This window comes from Anguilla anguilla, chromosome 1, assembly GCF_013347855.1.
Source record: "Anguilla anguilla isolate fAngAng1 chromosome 1, fAngAng1.pri, whole genome shotgun sequence".
In the NCBI taxonomy this organism is placed as follows: domain Eukaryota; kingdom Metazoa; phylum Chordata; class Actinopteri; order Anguilliformes; family Anguillidae; genus Anguilla; species Anguilla anguilla.
The window spans coordinates 4,827,878-4,843,515 of NC_049201.1; the positions used below are offsets into that span (position 1 = coordinate 4,827,878).

General features: G+C 53.7%; 1 protein-coding gene across 3 annotated transcripts in view; it reads right to left on the minus strand.

The window, feature by feature from the left end:
• kif6 (kinesin family member 6) overlaps positions 1-15,638 on the minus strand; it is an 87,712-nt gene that overhangs the window by 67,987 nt on the left and 4,087 nt on the right. For all 3 annotated transcript variants that reach the window (XM_035396354.1, XM_035396268.1, XM_035396182.1), the window contains exons 3-6: positions 15,517-15,591; positions 8,317-8,464; positions 7,516-7,625; positions 2,668-2,797 (exon numbers count right to left, since the gene is read on the minus strand). In XM_035396354.1, coding sequence (XP_035252245.1) covers positions 2,668-2,797; positions 7,516-7,625; positions 8,317-8,464; positions 15,517-15,591 — 463 coding nt within the window. The remainder of the gene's footprint in view (positions 1-2,667; positions 2,798-7,515; positions 7,626-8,316; positions 8,465-15,516; positions 15,592-15,638) is intronic.

A 15,638-nucleotide genomic window follows, 5' to 3' on the forward strand; every position in this document is an offset into this window, starting at 1 on the left:
CTCTCTCCCCCCACTCTCTCCCCCCCTCTCTCTCTCTCCCCCTCTCTCTTCCTCCCTCTCTCTCTCCCTCTCTCTCTCCCCCTCTCTCTTCCTCCCTCTCTCTCTCTCCCCCTCTCTCTTCCTCCCTCTCTCTCTCTCCCCCCTCTCTCTTCCTCCCTCTCTCTGATTAAGTGGTACGTTATTGGCGGGGCAGAGAGCAGAACTCAGGTAGCGCTGCCCAAACGCGCCGTGACAGGGGCCTGCAGCCCCGAACAGTGCCAAAAAAACACGCGCCTGCAGAGCTTCGTTTAGCCTGCTTTACACATCCGCCATCCGCAGGAGTTAGCCTGCTTTACACATTCACCATCCGCGGGTGTTCTCCTTAACGCTCGGAATCCGACCGGGAGCCGTCTGATTAACACCGCTGTTTCCATTAGAGCTCTCAGAAGCTCAACGACACGTCACTGAAACAACTGCAGAACATTACATTACATTACATTACAGGCATTTGGCAGACGCTCTTATCCAGAGCGACCTACAACAAAGTGTATAACCATAACCAGGAAAAAGTATGACGAAACCCCTAGAGAGAAGTACCGGTCCAAGTGCAGGGAACAACCGCATAGTTCAACTTGGACTCTGAAGGTTAAACTGATTAACACTAAACAACGAGAACGGCAACAACGCAGTCTATGGAAAAAATACAAGCAGCAGTATAGAACATCCCGCGTAGCTCGCGGCTAACGCTGCGCGCGCGAGCGCCGTCCTTAACAACCCAGTCCCATGATCCTCGCTCTGCGGCTAAAAGCTCCAGTATCGCTTTCCCCTGTTAAAGTTTCAGAGTAGGCCGCGCTAGCCAGTTGTAAAGGTTAGCAGTTATATGGACACATACCGGACTGGCAACCAAACCACCAAAAAACCAAAAAAAAAACGTAGGAAAAACGAAGAAAAGCAGCCAGAGGGATGAAAATAATAGCACAGTATATAAAACAATAAATCCCTGCTACTTAATTTGCGGTCATGTTCACCGGATTCTGTTGTCAAGGAAAGCGCTTCCAAGCTATCGTCAGAAAAAATGTACACTGGAAGCAAGAGCAAATTATCTCTGAAACACAACAGCTGTTCCTACGTTCGGCGAACTTTTCGTGATTTTCGCGGCTGGGCCGTCCAGAGTTTAGAGATTTCTAATGAAGTGTTGAGCCTCGCTGTTTCTCCGTCTGATTCTCTGTCCCTCCTCACTCCCCTGGAAGAGAGCCGCAGCTCGGGGGCCCAGATCGGACCGGACCGGACCGGGCCGGACTGGGCCGCTTGTTTACGCGCGAAACGCTGACCCTCTGCGACCGTGCTGACCACACAAGACGAGCGCACCGCCGACCTGACGACCGCGGCGTTTCCGTGGAAACGCAACAATAGCTCTGCTGTGCGGGCAGGTTAGAGGGGGAACCACAGCTGCACTGCACACGGGGGCACGAGGAGGGGGGGGGAGGATAAACAGGGGTGCGCGCGTGGGAGGCATGAGGTAGAGCACACGGGGGGGCCCCTGATCAAAGGGACGCGTGTCCAGGGGGGGCGGGGGGGCGGCACTTCCTGTCCGGGGGAGTTAATGAGGTCACGCTCCCCCCCCCCCTCGTTGAACGGGCCCCGTCATGGGACAGCCGCTGAGCTGCTTTCGAAAAGGAAAAACACGGCTCTCCGCTCCCTGCGGTCGAATACTTCCAGGTCAGGGGTCAGCGGGATGGATCAGGTGCTGAGACGCGAGGCCAGAAGCGATCCAGCGTTCTGAGTAACCACAGGTCCAGCGGAACTCCTCGGGCCCGCAGAGCCCAGAGCGGAGGGGAGCGCACGACGTCCGCACGCGCTCAGCTTTCCCTGGGATCCCCTTTCAGCCACCCATGATCCTCTGCTGCTCTGAGCACGCGGCCTGCAGCGCACAGCACACAGCGCGCAAACACACGCAGCGGGCGCATCCTGTTTGTCCGCGCGGTGATCCTGCAGCGTTTCCCAGCCTCTGGACCGCTCCAGAAACCTGAAACACGCACGCGTGCGCCACCGGACAGCCCGAATCCCAGCGCCCAGCGCCTGCGATGGAAGTAACTCACGCAGACGCTTCCCGTACCTCAGAACTGCGGTACCCCTGGCAGGCAGGGCACATCAGGAACGTATTTATCGTTTGGATAAAAGAAAACGTTTCGCATCCGACATACAATCACAACTGTTTACCCAGGACACAAGAAAAGGGGTGTCCGCTGGATGCCGGACCTCGGCGTGGGCGGGGGGTGGGGGGACGGGGGGGGAGGGGGTGGGGGGATGGGGGGGCGTGACCGCACGGAGGTACGAGCAGTGTGTGGGCCCGCCGGGGCCTGGTAGAGTCGTGTTAAAACCCACAAGCTGAGCGGCACGAAAAAGCGCTACATACAAACACTGTGTCCTGGCCCGCGTCTCTCTCTCTCTCTCTCTCTCTCTCTCTCTCTCTCTATCTCTCCCTCTCTCTCTCTCTAAACACGGCCCTTTCCGATCATGTCAACACGCTTCGGGAAACGGTTAAATTAGAGAGGAGCAAACAAGCGCCTCTCACTCCCAGGCACTGGGCGGCTTTTTTCCATCTGTGGGCCACAGCTATGCTCCCGCTCTAGCTCCGCCCCCACACACACACACACACACACACCACGTGGCCCCGCCCCCTCTCACCTCGGCGATCATGCGATTGGTGTCCCCCAGGAAGAGCAGGTTGAGGGCCTCCTCCTCATTGGCCGACTGCTGGATTGACAGGTTCTTCAGGTGGATATTCTGATCTTCGTCCTCCATGATGGACACTTTCCTAAAATAATTGCAGACGGCTAATTTAGAAACAGATCATCAAGAAGCGAGCATGAAGAAGCCGAGGGGAAAAAAAGAAGATATCAACTTCAGGAATGTTTACAACTTTAAAAATAATTGTAACGATTGCTGAATGCCAATGAATAGCTTGAAAACTCTACTGCACTTAAAATAACTTGCTTAAAAGTTCGGACTTGCAATAAAACGGCAAAATGTGTTTATTTTTAGCCCACAAGTCTGCTCAAAACACTGCCCTCAGCGAATGGAGAGAAAACATCCATTTCAGCACCCCCTTCTTGCTCACGTTTCCCGTGCGACGCTTTGAAATCCTGGAAGCAAAACAAACCGTGTTGCTGACTCTGCGGGCCGTGTCGGCTCCCTAACACATGCAGAATCCACCCAGAGGCCATAGAGCCGTAATGGACACGCTCACTTTTAAAACAAACAGCACAGGAACCACTACTGCCCGAGCATCCAGAGACAGCGACGGCTCGTACAGGCTCATTTCAGGTCAAGTCCCAGAGAAGATGCACCTGAAACGTACGGAAGACGTGTCTACTTTGACACATTACCCTGTAGTATAGGAACTGTATGGACAGACAGTTCTGACACATGCAGCTATGAGAAGTGACGTATTTCTATACAAGTCAGAACAACTCCCAATATAAATGTATTGTTTATATATATATGGTATCCAAGTAAAATACATTTCAAATTATAGGTATGTTGTAAATTTCAACAGTTCCCGACTGCACAAATAAGCCAGTGGTACTGTGTGTGCATTTAGACGCTGAACATATTAATCAGAAGAGCATTCCATTATCATAAAAACAGAAAATCAAGAATAAAATATACATATCTATAAAGAGGAAAATATATATAATTTTTTTGTTCAAGGCCACCTCTGCCCTTGGAAAAAAGCGTGCCCTACAGCTAAAAACAGTAATTTAGCGAGCAGGCAGTGGCAGCTCCCTCTGCCAGCGTACGCTAGTGCGCGTATCAGACTGCACGGGTCCATTACATGTTTCACAGCACGGCTGCGGAACCACAGAGTCAGCCCGAGCTCCAGTTCTGTTCTGCTCTCTGCTGCGGCTTCGGCCGCTCTGATTGGATGGGGGGGGAATGATACTGAGCAAATAGGAGCGAGAGGTTATCATTTCGCTCGCGGTCGCTATTCGCAGCCAGACGACATTCAGAAGAAATGCAGGCACGAGGACGGGAACACACCGCACCCGTGCGTCTTTCCCGAATCCCCACACAGACAACAGGCAAACGGGGCTGCAGCTGGAGGGGGAGGGGGAATTTTTAAACGCTGTAGCTTTTCCTCCAGACCCAAATTAGAGGCCTCGCCGGGTTTCAGCGGCGCCCCCCCGAGACTCGGGAGGGAAACTGCAGCGAAAACGTGGAAGTGATCTGTGAGGGAGACGCGTTTCAAGGCCGGGTTTAAACCCGTCTGCCCCACGAGGCGTCGCTCGATCCGGGGAGCCAGAGGCTCCAGCGGGGGGGGGGAGCCGGACGGAGCGTTTAATCACGAGCGGTGAGCAGCCGCCAGGCCCCCGCGCGATAATAAGACCTGGCGAGAACAGACGGAGGAGGAAGACTCCGGCCGCGCGCGGGAGAGCCAGAGCGAGCGAGAGAGCGAGCGAGTGAGCCCACAGACGGCCTCCAGCGGTTCCCTCCGAGCGGCGGCCTCTCGTGGAAAGAGCAGTCGCGCCCACGCGGTCAGCGGCGGCCGCCGTCTATTTTCAGGGCTGTAATTTCGTGCGGCCGCGAGCCTCCTCGAGACTGGTCTCCAGGGAGACGGAGAGAGCGACTGAGATGGGGGAAGAGGGGAGAGAAAGCAGAGAGTTGGGCAGAGGGATGGAGAGGCACCCCGAAGGTTAAAGGAGAGTCGCGCATTCCACCTGACGGAGTTCTAAAACCCACAAAAAAAAAAAGGGACCACTGTAGTGCCAGTCACCCTTCCTCCATTCTCACTACCCCTTTAAGGTGTGAGGTCATAAATATGAGAGTAGAATGTTCTTAACAGAACATTCTAATGCTGATGTAACAAATTCTGGGAATTGAAAGCAGTGGAATTCTGGAACACCGGCTTGTTGAATGTTGAAGAAACATTCCAAAAAACCCTACTCCTAAAAGGGCTAAGATGCCTTGGAAAACCAGATAAAGCCAAGCCTTTACGCTAATTTAGTATGGCAGGCGCGTGGAGACGGCCAAATTCTAAAAACCATTTTCAGGGGTGGCATTTCCAGGCGTTGGCAGCGCTGGTTTGACCGTCTAAAAAGGCACCGCGGAGAAGCTTCCAGACAGCCCCGGACACCGCGAGCAGCCGGCGCGAGGTGGTAATTGAGCGTTCCGCGTTTAGAAGTCCCCTGTTTGGTCCAACACAAACACAGACACAAGCGGGGTCATTCACGCCGGAGCGGGGCCGCGTTTTTCGGGGCGGGCGATCCGGGGGCAGGGCAGCGGAATGCCGTCGGGTGGTGAATGTGCCCATTGTACCCGGGAGGGTGGGGGGGTGGGGGGGGGGTGTGCTCGGTTTCCCCCCCCCCCCCGGATCAGCAGCACAGGCTGGCACACGTCCAGTCACCCCTCTTATCTGTCCTCTCCACCCCATTGACTGTGTAGAGAAAAAAAACACTTGAGAGCAGCGAGAGTGGGTGGCATTGCAAACCGCTGCTAATTTAGCCCAGCGCGGTGCGATCCACGGCTGGGGCAGGAACTGGCCGATACCTCAGGCGAGGGTCGCCGTGCCGACGCTCATTCTGAGCTCAGGATGAATCCGATAACCTACGCGCTCCATATGAAAATCTGGCCATTTGCCAACTATCACCAGGAGTCAGCAGCTGCAGGATATACCTGGCATTAAATTGCCAACATATAATGGGCTCAACTCAGACAGGAATCTTGGGGATAAGCACATCGTAGCTACGCACGATTTTACTCTAATCACTAGGAGTAAATCTTACATCTTCTATGGTTGAGATACATTATGAGTTGAAATAACACTCCAAAGGGTGACTCATAATTGGCGATCGCACCACCCAGGTTATGGGAAGGTTCAGTCAGTTAGGGGGTCCACGATTCATCGCTATCTAGCGCCCCCTGCTGGTCGATCGGGCGTCGCTGGACTGCATGTTAAAGCCGCGTATGAAATGGTCCTCCTCCACCTCTGCACTGTGTGAGGCCGGCTGTAATCCGCGGTGTGAAACGAAGCAGACGTGTTCTGGAGGAGAACCACGGCCGACCTCACTCCACTGAACCGGCAGCTTGTTTTCGCGGATGGCTGCGCCTGTGGTTGCAGACAGTTAGCCATTCCAAATTAGCATCAGAATGGGACAAGCTCAGCCCCAAATTGGAAGCCAAATTTATATTTAAAAAATAATTTAAAAAAATGTTTAATTGGGTGCTGTCCGCTCCTTTGATCAGAGCTAGCTGGTGCGTAGTAAGCTGTCTAGTGCATAGTATGTAGTGTGTAGTATGTAGTATGCATAATAACTGGCTGGGTGGATGAGTACACTGGAAAAGTGTTCCTCTGGTGCGTTTGGGTTGGATAGCGGTGGTGCGATGTGACAGCACATCTGGCTGTTCCAGTAAAGAGAAAACAGGGAAATCCCCCCACCCCCCACCCAAAAAGAACAAATTTAGTCAGAAAGCACAGAGCTGGGCACATCTGGACATTAAAAAATCTCTTTAATTCAGATATTTTTGGAACTCCATGTGTTCTCCATTGTCTCTGGAGTATCTGGCACTGTTGGCAGGACACAGACCCTGACTAAATGCCCAAAAGCCCTCCTGTATGCCCCTCGGCCTGCCCCTGGCCTGCCCCGCTACCCTTTTGTGCACACGCCAGCCAACAGGGGCGCACACAGGGAACCCCGACGATTCTCCTCCGACCAACAAGGAGAGAGCTAACCTGAGAGAGGACCAATAAAAACAGAGCATTCCTCGCGGCGGGAGAGAGGCGCCAACGCGACAATCCCGTCAGCCGTTCTGCACGAGACCGAACCGCACTCAGACAGCGGGCTGAGCATAGAGAGAGAGGGAGAGGGGGAGAGGGGGAGAGGGGGAGAGGGGGAGGGAGGGAGAGAGTAAGGGGGAGAGAGAGGGGGAGGGAGGGAGAGAGTGAGGGGGAGAGGGGGAGGGGGAGGGAGGGAGAGAGTAAGGGGGAGGGGGAGGGGGAGGGAGGGAGAGAGTAAGGGGGAGGGAGAGGGGGAGGGAGGGAGAGAGTAAGGGGGAGAGAGAGGGGGAGGGAGGGAGAGAGTAAGGGGGAGGGAGAGGGGGAGGGAGGGAGAGAGTAAGGGGGAGGGAGAGGGGGAGGGAGGGAGAGAGTAAGGGGGAGGGAGAGAGTAAGGGGGAGGGAGAGGGGGAGGGAGGGAGAGAGTAAGGGGGAGGGAGAGGGGGAGGGAGGGAGAGAGTAAGGGGGAGAGAGAGGGAAAGAGAGGGAGAGAGGGAGAAGGAGATGGGGAGGGGGAGAGAGAGATAGATAGAGAGAGAGATGGACAGAGACAGAGAAATAAAGAGAAGGAGAGATAGTGAGAAAGATGCATAGAGATGGAGAAAGAAAGCATTTGAAAAAAAATGTGTGTGCATAACCATGTGTGTGTGTGTGTGTGTGTGTGTGTGTGTGTGTGTGAGAAGCATGTATCCTGAAGACACTGATTAGACACAGTGGATGAAGAAAAGGAGGAAGGAAGAGAGAAAAAATAAAAAACTAACGGTAGATCCTCCAATCGAGACGCCTCATGACGGGGATCCAGTAGATCATAGCCGACCTCGTTGTAGATCTCCAGGTAGGAAATGTGGGCGCTGTACACCTTACTGTGGTCCTGTTGGATAGACAACCAACCAATCAATCAATCAATCAATCAACTCGATTATACAAAGAATGTTTATATAACTTTGACAGAGAGCAGGTTAACAGGAAACACAGCATGGATTCAGCATTTATTTAAACTTCCGGATGGGAACATGGTGGAAGAAGCCAGGAATAAAATATCTTTTAAATAGTGAACTCTCCATTTCTTTCCCCATTCAGACTCACCTGGCTAAAGCGATGGTACAGGTAATAGACTCACCTGGCTAATGTGCTGGTACAGGTAGGAGACTCACCTGGCTAAAGTGTTGATACAGGTAACAGACTCACCTGGCTAAAGTGTTGATACAGGTAACAGACTCACCTGGTTAAAGTACTGGTGTAGGTAGGAGACTCACCTGGCTGAAGTGCTGGTACAGGTATCAGACTCACCTGGCTGAAGTGCTGGTACAGGTATCAGACTCACCTGGCTAAAGTGTTGGTACAGGTAACAGACTCACCTGGCTGAAGTACTGGTACAGGTATCAGACTCACCTGGCTGAAGTGTTGGTACAGGTAGGAGACTCACCTGGCTGAAGTGTTGGTACAGGTAAGAGACTCACCTGGCTAAAGTGTTGGTACAGGTAGGAGACTCACCTGGCTGAAGTACTGGTACAGGTAAGAGACTCACCTGACTGAAGTGCTGGTACAGGTGACAGACTCACCTGGCTGAAGTACTGGTACAGGTAGGATAGCGTGCGTGGAATGATTCCTCGGTCGCTGTAGCGTTCCGCGCCTCCTGTGATGGTGAAGGTCTTCCCGCTGCCAGTCTGCCCGTACGCAAAGATGGTTCCATTGTACCCTCCCAGAACACTGCCAACCAGAAACACGGGTCAGCAGGTTAGACAGCTCACAAGAGGCACAACTGCCACAACACTGCAGAGGATACTGTGTACGATAACCAGGGGTAACCAGACCGAGATCAGGGGACCCCCAGGGTCCTGCAAAAGAGCCCAGGGGGTCCTCAACAGTGGGTGTTGGTTAAAGCCGTCAGCATCATCGTATTGATTTGGGGGGGTCCTTAACCAGAGGACAGTCATTTTAGGGGGGCTTGTGATTAAAACTGTTTTTAAATCTGTACGAAACCAGCTGGATTTCAGTGAACACCCCCCCCCCCCCCCCCCACACACACACACACACGCACACACACTCACACACTCAGAGAAGACTCAACACTGCCGCAGACATACACAGGGGCGCTGTGGGGGCCCAGTGACACACTAAATACACACCAGGTCCCCACAAACCCTGAGCCGCACGAAGCTCAGCAGAGAAAAATGCACAAGGTTCGGCCACACAGGAGGTCATGAGAAAACTGTTCCACTGTAGAAGAGCGTGAATAAGACAGAGGTAGCACTTCAGCATGAACTCACCACCCACCCCACCAGTCCCTTTACCATGGCAACGCCATGAACGCAAATAAGGTCAACATCTTACACCCACTTCTGTCCATTTACGGCCACACGGTTTCCGGTGTGCGTCGTGGTTAGGTGTACGCACACGCCTGACGTCTTGTTCCCTTCCACAGGAAATGAGGCCTGGTGAGGCGCTGATGGTGTCCGTGACCGCGCTGTGCAGAGGGCACGAAAGGCACTGATCTCGTTTCACGAATCCAGCCCAAACTGTTCCGCACTAGCTGTGATGGCCTGAGGCCTGAGGCGATGGGGGAGGGGTGGAAATTTTAAAGTGGGGTCCATATTGCGTTAGAGGCTCTGAGACGGGACGCGGGGTCAACGCGGGGGGACCGGGACGTTAGTCCTCCCGCTGCTCTGAGCGAACGCGCCGCGTCCGTCGGTGTTGAGCCACACCTCCCCCGTAGCCCACGGCGACCGCGTCTCACCGTGTCTGTGTCCCCACGGAGAGAGCCGGGGGGGGGGGGGCGAGGGAACCGGAAACTTCCGCCCACACAGGCCATAACAGCAGCCCCAAATCTGCTCTGCGCTCGCGTTTCGCCCCACCGGCCGTTAGTCCGTCCCTAAAATCGGTATTCCAGGAGACGCGCGATGGGTAGCGTCAGTCAGGCGGGCTCTGAGACTGGTCCTACGCGACAGACGGGACGCCGAAGAAAGGAAGAGGATCCAAACTCACAAGCTCAGGGGAATCAGACCCTGACACTTTCAATCCACTATTTAAATTCAGAAAAACTGACAGTAATTAAATACACTACGCTGAGAAGCGCTGCTATGGCAACAGACATCTGACAGAGAAAAAAAACAGCAAGATCCAAACTGAGGAGATCCAACCACGCAGGTGGACTGGTCGTGGGTTTCAGCCTGAACAGCTTGTCTTGGCATGGCCCTGAACACCAAACATGCACAGCATGTTGGAAACTCCTAGCTAACACAAAGTTCTCACAATCTGCCATTTCTGCCATGTAGTGGAAATGTTACAACATTGACAAAACATTCAAGTAAGAAGATTCGTGAGAACATTTTATTAGCTGGGTCTGGTTAGCTGGGTCAGACCTGTCTGGGGGCAGCTTGCTCCTTTCGAATACACAGACCACCACTGTACAAAAAAAAAAAAGACTATAATTTCAGTAGAGAATGTCTATGAATAGAAGGATGCCGAGATGTTGGGAGACAGCAGGAGGGGGGGGGGGGAGGGATGTAGCAACAGGAAAGATCCTCATTTTACATTCGTCGCGTAATCCGCGCTAACTGAATCACCGCAAAACGGGGACCAGAACATTCAGGAACATTCCATTCGCATTTAACCTCGGACCGTAGCTATCTGCGACCAGCCCAGCCCGGCTGCTGGAAGGAGGCGGAAAGAAATTAAGCAATGTCCGACGTTCCATTAAATTAGCAGAGTGGTGAATGAGGAATTGTGAAAGAAAACAGCATTCAGACGGTCCCGGATTAGCGAGGAAGCCCGTGCCAGAGGAGCAATTTATGCCCCGTCACAATGCGAGCTTTCTGCGGCTCCCTCCGACAAATTTACCGGGGGGGGTGGGGGCGGGGGGGAACGTCAGACAGGCCCGCCAAAGAACGACTTATTCCAGGGAACCGGGGCAGTTCGGATTTCTCACATGACTCCGGCCGACCTCCTGAAAAAAACATTTAGGAGGCGGACCTCGCTGCCTTTGGCCCAAAGGTGACGGGACGGCAGGCCGTTCGCAAAACAGCCAATCGGGACTGTGTGAAATTAGGCAAAAAAATGTCAGCCTGAGAAATAATAGATCTTTTCATGCGATCTATTCGAGGGACGTAAAGGGACATTCTGTGCTCAGGTCAAGTCTCATTTTAGTGAGGAGGAAAAGAAAAAAAAGAAAGAGGTAAAAGCATAACTTGCGGTGGAGAATCTCCGCAGAAGGAACGGCGTCTCTACGCACTTCAGAGGAGGAAACGTCGGGCCCGCTCAGCGTCAGATCCAATAACGCGGCCTGGACAGTGTCGCCAAGCCCGGACGTCTCCTGAAGCTTCTTCCTGTTTACGGCTCCCCTCTGCCAGGAGACTGCTGCAGAGCCTCGCTGGGCGTTTGGCCACCTGCCCCCTCCCCTATTCTGTTTTTACACAGCGTGCTGAAGACGCGCAGCTCCCCCCCACCATCCCCTCCCCCCCCCCCCCCGACCCCACCCAACCCAACATCTGCCTCCGTGTTTGGGGAAGCGTTACGAAACGCTCGACAGGACCCGGCAAACGATCCGCTCGCTCGCTAACTGAGCCCCATTTAGCTAATGACTTAGCGTTATTAGCGCCTTTACTGGCATTTCATTGCTAGCAGAGTGGGTGCAGGCTCCCTGGTTTCAGCCACAGCTGGGGGGGGAGGCATCAATGGTGTTTATTCTGCTCTGCAATGCCCCTGGAGGACTCAGTGCTGGTTGGCCGGCTTTCCTGAAACAAACTTTTAAACATATTACACTCCGAAACGGAGCAAGGGGACTCATGGGCTAGGGGTTCTTTTCTCAGAAAAGAAGAGGTGTCTCTCCAACATTGTGAAGGCTTTTAATTGTTCTCTGCAAAAGGGAGGTATGTTTCAACTCACTAAACTAAAAGAAAAATTGAAGAAAAAAATAATGCTTTAACCCACTCCATCTTGGCTTTTGACATTATTGCAGGCGTGGAAACACTGCCACCGTGTTTTTAGCACTGGGTAGCAATCGATCTACTGCCGATTCCATCACTCCAAAAACAAGAAACCATTTTGACGTCTCCCAAGCAAAGAGTTTAAGAACAGAAGAATACAAAACGAGAATACAATTCCGTCCATCTTGGCTCACCGATTACCTTGACTGGAGAGTACCCAGCATTGGGTCCAGCCTGGACCTGAACACCTCATACATAGAACTCAAACGCTACTACATGACCTGGTGAGCTGTTCTATGTGTTGGCCACAGCTTGATGACGTTAAGACTGCAGCTGCAGATTGAACTGAACTCTATTGACCCCGACTTATCGGAGAGCGCGATCGAGGGGCTCCTGAGTTACCACACCAGCGGTCCTGGGGGCCAGACCTCCAGCAGACAGGAAATTAGGGATATTTAGAGGGATATTTAGGGAGTCTCGCCACGACGTGACTCACAGCCCACAGAATGATTAACTCACCACGGCCCAATAACCAGCCGGGCTCCGCACAACGGTCGACGGTCAGCCAGTCTAAATGCCTCAGCGTGACACACCAGCCAATCACGTGCTCGCGCGGGACAGTTCCCACGGCGGGACAGCGCGGTCTCTGTGGGACCGCGTACGAGCCGAGGCGAGGACAACGGAGAAGAGCGGTCGGTCGCCCAACGCTGACTCAACTCCACCGCTTACTTCATCAACTGGCGCGTTTATCCAATATTAGGCCTTTCTCTTAAAGAGATAAGGCGCCTCATTGTTGAAATTCCTGAAATGTCCGCACAGTGAGTTACATCTGGAGCTGATGGCGGAGAGAGAAAGGGAGGGAGGTGGAGAGAGAGAGAGAGAGAGAGCGAGGGAGTGTGACAGAGACTGGGAGAAGAGGAAGAACTTAACTGTCAGATAACGGGCAGTCCCGTATCTGATCGCAGGAAATTCCAAGAAAAGAAAAATTCCTCCCCCTTTTTTTCCAGCCGTCCCGTCGGGAGCAAAAAGCTTCAAAAGCCGTAAGTTTAGAAATGGGACAGGCGGACCAGACAGCGCACCCCATCCCACTCAGAGCCACCCGCCCCCCTCCCCCGCGGGAGGACAGGCACGATAATGACCTTTCCCCGGCCGTTACTTCCACACTGGCACAGGTTTGCCCGTTCCTCCCAAACACAGCCCTCCCCCATGGACAGCAGATCCTGGGGGGGGGGGCAGGGGCAACACGTCCCCCCCAACTTTTGGCAAGTATCATGTTATATTCGGTGGTACTGTTAGTGTCCCCCCAAAAAAAATCCTAAAGAAACCCCCCCCGCCCCCCGCCGAAAGTTCAGATTTAAGTCCATGCCCCCCCTCCCCCTTTTAGTGCCACAGTACAGTACTCATAACCACAGGCATTATGTCTTAGCCATAGGACAGGCATGCATGATAGCATCAAGACAGGCCCAATATAATCAAATCTCTGACCTGCTGCTCTTCGAACGTCGCGGCGAACGCTAAAAATAGCAGAGCCCCATCCCGCCGTTTTACCGCCAGAAACAGCAGAGAGCTCCAAGCGCCAATTTTGGTCATTTGCGGCCAGCGGGGGGGGGTAAACGTTTCGCATATGCTTCCAGTTCCTGTTGCCAGGAGACGCGATAAATAAAATATCCGAGGAGCGGCGTGCCGGATTCCCGACCGGGACGGTCCGCAGGCGGCGTTACGGACCGCTGGGAGCGGACCTGCGGAGCGCGGACGGCCGGCCGAGGGGCGGAGCAGGTCACAGGTAGTGCCTGGGCACAATGGAGGAGCATCAGTAAACAAATTTAGGTGCAAAACTCCCTTCCCCCCTCTTTCTTTACTCTGAGGTTATCACTGACAAGCACTTCTTCCCCAGTGTCCTTTTCACCTGACCTGCCCTGTCCCTGACCATACATGTGCTGTACGGATAGGAACACTGGGAATGTAGTTTATTTATTGAATGGCTGTGCACAAGGTCACATGATCCTGATATTGATATATATTTGAAAAAGCAAAAAAATAATGGGCACACTGTGAAGAAGCAGTTTTGGTAAGCATGAATGAATTAGACTTAAAAAAACCCAATTTCCTGAGAGAGAAGGGACAGAGAGATCTCCCTGTGTGGGACAGGAAGGGGAGCCCCACAGGTAGGCGTTCCATTTCAGCCTCTGTGGTAACAACCGCGTGAGAACACCGAGCGCAGGAGGCGGGGAAACACACCGGCGGCACAAATCCGCAACCAGACAAATCCCGCTGCGGTGAAAAGAACCGCGCTCTGGCACGGGCAATGCCAAACACCGCCAAATTTTACAGTAATGACACTCCAGATCGGAGCGTGGCATCGGGGGGGGGGGGCGCTGCCTCGTGTCCTCATCCGACACGCACTCTGTCCCATGGGGAGGTGGGGGGGGGGGGGGGGAGAGGGGCGGAGAACGCGGGCACGCCCGCACATTATCGGATGCTGGGTACCCCATTAAAGCCCTGGCATTGGTCAGGTCGGCACGGTAACCATCCCTGTGGACGTGCGTAAGAGTGGAGGAGCACGGCTTTAACCCCCCATTACAGGGAGCTGAATGGCCGGTCTCACGCGTGATTGGGGGGGGGGGGGTGATCCGTAGAGAACATGGGGCCAGTGTCTGTGAGGTCCTGGCCCCCCTCGTCCCATCCCGTCCCCGTCCCGTCCTGTCCCGTCCCACCGAGCCACGTCCCTCATCACGCTAATTACAGGCTCCGCCAGCGTTTCAAAGGGCGCGCCGTCGAGCCCTCGCAGGAAAAACAATGAGTAATGCCTGTTTTAAAGAGCGTCCCTAAATAAAGGCCACAGACAACTTGTTTTGCGTTTTGTGAGCCGTTCCCTACGGTTGCCACTCTTGCGGTGGATTTGGACGGAACATTTGCAGGCTTGTCAGCTGGTACATAGTGCCCAGTCACGCCATGTTGATAGGGAACGAGGAACCAGATGTGAACTTCATATACATGCACTGGATCATTTTAGCTGAAATGCATCACTAGGAATGTACAGAAAAGCCAGCTGCACTGGTTACGAACACCACCGAACCACACAGATGTGCTAAGGACTGTATCACAGGAAAACATGAACATACTGGTCGATTATCTTACAGATAATCATACAGTCAGTCGCAGTAAATAAAGTGTAGGACTCATACAGAATGATCATTTCATCTCTCTTTCAGGACTTTTTTTTTTCAGATGCTACAGCAGATATTTTTTCCGCAGGAGGGCACAGGATGCTTCCGCTCCATGAAGACGCATTCCGAATTTTCAGAGCGCATCTGAGACGACAAACTGCCTCTCTCTCTCTCTCCGTGCCACCGCGACTCGCGGAGAAAGGAGAGAGAACGTTTAGCGTCGGTGGAATAGCAGCGCTTGGCACTTCCATCTCCCACCAGCTCTCTCCCCGCGCAGCGGTCCGGAGTTTGGGGCGAGCCAAAACTCACAGCTCTCTCCCCCTGCTTCCGTCCTCACGCCCAATCAGCTCACCGTCCCAGCAGCCCGCCCTGCCACCCCCACCCCCTTCCCCCCCGCCCCCGCCGCCACGGCAGAGCCAACGCTAGCCAGCGACTCGCGGTAAGCGCACGGACTGCACTAGGTGCTCGTAGCGACTTGCAGTAAACGCACAGAATGCACTAGGCATACATGGCGCTCAGAAGCGACTCACGATGCTGGAAGACCGCACTTTTCTGGTGCTGGGCGGTTTCCCGCTCGTTTGTGAAGGTGGTGTGACTGTGACCGAGCGCCTCGCAGTCTAAGCCTGAGTTTCAGTCCGGTACGAGAGGACAGAGCCACGGGGGAACTCACTTGTCAGCCACCGGCTTGGCGATGTGCTCGAAGACCTCTTCCTGCTTGGCCTCCTGATCGAACACCTTCTGAAACCTGAAAAATAAAGGCAGGGGAAGTGTGTGAGTGCGAAGACCAGATCA